We start from the raw sequence: 3,317 nt of genomic DNA, 5'->3' as shown, positions 1-3,317 counted from the left end.
GCTCCGAGATCCAAGATGGTGACAGCTAAAATGCCAAATTTCAGGCTTCAGAGAAGGAGTCCACAAACTAGTGGTTGACTACACAGTGGCTATGTCCAATATTTTTACAGTCTATGTGTTTGACGCGTAAAATTTCCTAGGAAAAGACCTCAAACACCCTATTTCATATGTGTCCCCCGTATGTTAAAAACAAAACCTACGCCTTTGCTTGAATAGGTTTCTCCATTTAAGTTTCCAATGATAAAGAACAAAGGAATGGTATACATATTTATTGTCTTCAAGATAGCTGAAGTTACACATACACATATACTTACATATAGGCAAACATAAGCATGATATTAATTGCACATATGCCAAACACAAATGACTAACACCATAAAGACTTCCATTAAATTACATGACACAAAGTGCTGCAATCAAATGAAAAGCTAATCGACTGTGATTTATGACTACTTCAAAACGTACCACGAGGACACATTTGCACAGCGACACCATTCTGCCACCTTAGATGCATTTGTTACACTTACAATCAGTTCCCCACAGAACAGTAAAGATTGTGATTCTCCCATATGGCCCGATACATGACTGTTAGGATACATGTGTTTTAGTCTACATATAGCTTACATAAAGTTAAAAAGTGCAGTTTGTTATACGACCATGCTCCTCTTATCAGCTCTGTTCGGAGCTGTTAATCTTAATTTCATTAAGTACTTTTAACAGTGTCATTTCATATTATCATCTGCGTCGCCACAGCTACGTGATTTCTCCGGTATGAACTGTAAAAATAGATCCTGTGTGTGTGTTTTTAAATGTGTCTGACAAACTAACTGCTGAAAGCAAAGCATGGTACTGTCTACTGATGAAGCCCAGTGTGTTAGGTTGCAAGAACAGACAAAAGTCACATTAAATGTCTGTAGAAAAGGTTTCACACTCACATTGCTATACTTGTCAAGACATTTTTATGACCAAAAATATATATAAATATATATATCTCAACAACCAAGCCTTTGACCGATTCAAATCACCACTTGTTCAACTACCTCCCCACCTTTCTCACAACTTGCTTTTATCCTTCCAGTCACTTTTCCTTCCGTATAGTAACTTCTAAACAGTAACAAAACAAATAAATGTAGTTAAAGTAATTCGATAAGGGTTGAGAGGGAGATGAGAGAGAGGGAGAGAGATAAATATAAAGATTGAGTGAGAGCAGGAAGGAGACAAGGAGTCTGTACAGGGAAACATCATTGTTGGTTTTGGTTTCATTTGGCCTTCTCGGCTGCAGGAGCAACGACGACTGGCTCTGTCTGGACCCCAGCATCTGTCGAGTTACGTTTCTGACCCTGAAATTAAAAGGGAGAAAAAATGTAAATGTTTGTTCGTTACAGCATCAACTAATCTTTTATTATAGGCTGCTGTCAGACCTAGAGTTGTCAGGCTTTGGTCTGAATCAGGGACTCATTTTGTTACAAAGTTGTATAATCGCCTCGAGTTGGTTCGTGTTCTCACGGCAGCATTTACAAGCGGACCAGATCAAATGCCTTGTGTGAGAAAGCTGCTCTTGATTGGTCAGAATTTCCACGTGGGAAAAATCCAGGAAGGATAGCAAACGCTGAAGAAGAGTACACTTGCAAGATAAATGTGACACTTTCTAATGTCACAATGGAGGGACAACTACGCAGGTTGATTTTAGCGCTGCTCATCGTGGACTATATTGCTGTCATTGTTCATTTTAGTCAAACCATACAGTTTGAAAACGAGGCGCGGCTCCAACTAGAAAACAATGTTTTGATGCATTGGATGTGCTGAATGTGCATATTAAGGCAGTACAGGAGGAGGTGCACATTAATAATCCTCCAGGACTGTAACATGCTCATGTTTAACCCAAACAATGTGTCATGTGACTGCAGTTGGTTCACATCCAGGTCGGAACACCTTCTCACCACAAACAAACCGCACCAGAGTTTGTTTGTAACTGGACTGAGAGTCACAGGTATTTATCAGCTCCAGCACCGACTGGCATTGATGGAAACAAACACCTAGGTGAACGTGCTAATTAAGCTCCTTAACTGGGGAGATGCAATGACGCGCTAATACAAAATACCGTCCGTCTCTGCCCAAGCAGCGCTCAAACATTGAGCCAAATTAGTCTGCACTGCATTTAAAAGAGAGACTGAATAAGTAAGATATATAAAAAGAAGTAACCACTGTAAGTTTTCACAGGTTTCCATGCTGTTTTCTTCTGTTTCCTAACCTGATTTCCATCCTGTCTGTGATGTCAAATGTGAAAATGCGAAAATGTGAAATGACCCATTCTACAGCCAGTGTTTGGTTCGTCCAATCTGGACTGCTGTAAAACAACATGATGAACTCGGTGAAGGAGGACCTGCTCTGTATGCAAAGCTCTTAAATAATGGCTGGGAAACAGTCTTTGACCCTATGGGAGCTATGTGCTTTGCAACATATCCTCATACAGCAGTTCATATGATACACTAGGAATTGGCGTCCCACAAATGATGTTACATATTAAACGGAAAGTTACACACTTAACAGAAAGTTACAGAGCTTAGGTTTAGCCAAGTTAGTAATGTTTAGGAGAAAAATGACTCAAACGAAGTTTACTCAGTTCAGAAAACTAGTGTCCTGGGGAAAGTCCTGTGTTTTGTGACCCATCCTGCCTCCTGTCTTGACTGCCTGGGGACACTTCCTTCTTTACTACCATCAGCACATTGGTGATGCGATTGCAGCCTTTCAAAGTACATGAGTCATGCATGTATTACTGGCTCATCATTACGTGGGATGTGTGTGAATTTTGGTGCACTATTGTTCCTAGAAAAACATACAAACATTACATGAAAACAGCCTGGGGGGTATGACACAGGCGCAATGTAACCAGAGCTGCGATGCTGGAGGATTACAGCAGGACAATGGCAGTGGATATACAACAGAATAATTGAATTAAAAAGCATTTGTTCAGTCTTTTATTAAAGATCTTTTCAGTTATTGCAGAATTGTAATTCTCATCCATATCTCTATTTTTTGTATAAAATATATGACGGCCCAGGGCTGGCTGCGGACACCTCAGTGAACTGAATCAATCATCTTTATGTTCTATGATAGTGCTCCAGTTATTGAGCCTTTTGGCAGGTGCAGACCAGATTTTACTGGGCAAGTAAGTAAGAATAATCAGGAAAAAACACTCAAAGTGTGAAAAGTAAAAGAACTCAATGCAGATAAATCAAAAATAAATAAACAAATAAATAAATAAATGAAACCTTTTGAAAAAATAACCCCCCCCCCCCCCCCAAAAAAAAAAAAAA

General features: G+C 39.6%; 1 protein-coding gene across 10 annotated transcripts in view; it reads right to left on the bottom strand.

The window, feature by feature from the left end:
* Positions 1-261: 261 nt before the first annotated feature.
* The window catches only part of bcas1 (brain enriched myelin associated protein 1), a 25,818-nt gene continuing 22,762 nt past the window's right edge, over positions 262-3,317 (bottom strand). For all 10 annotated transcript variants that reach the window (XM_050066184.1, XM_050066179.1, XM_050066181.1 and 7 more), the window contains one exon: positions 262-1,340. In XM_050066184.1, coding sequence (XP_049922141.1) covers positions 1,260-1,340 — 81 coding nt within the window. In that variant the 3' untranslated portion in view covers positions 262-1,259. The remainder of the gene's footprint in view (positions 1,341-3,317) is intronic.

Source organism: Epinephelus moara, chromosome 16 (assembly GCF_006386435.1).
Source record: "Epinephelus moara isolate mb chromosome 16, YSFRI_EMoa_1.0, whole genome shotgun sequence".
Taxonomy (NCBI): domain Eukaryota; kingdom Metazoa; phylum Chordata; class Actinopteri; order Perciformes; family Serranidae; genus Epinephelus; species Epinephelus moara.
Note: the sequence above shows the minus strand (reverse complement) of the source record. Positions and strands in the feature narration are given on the sequence as shown.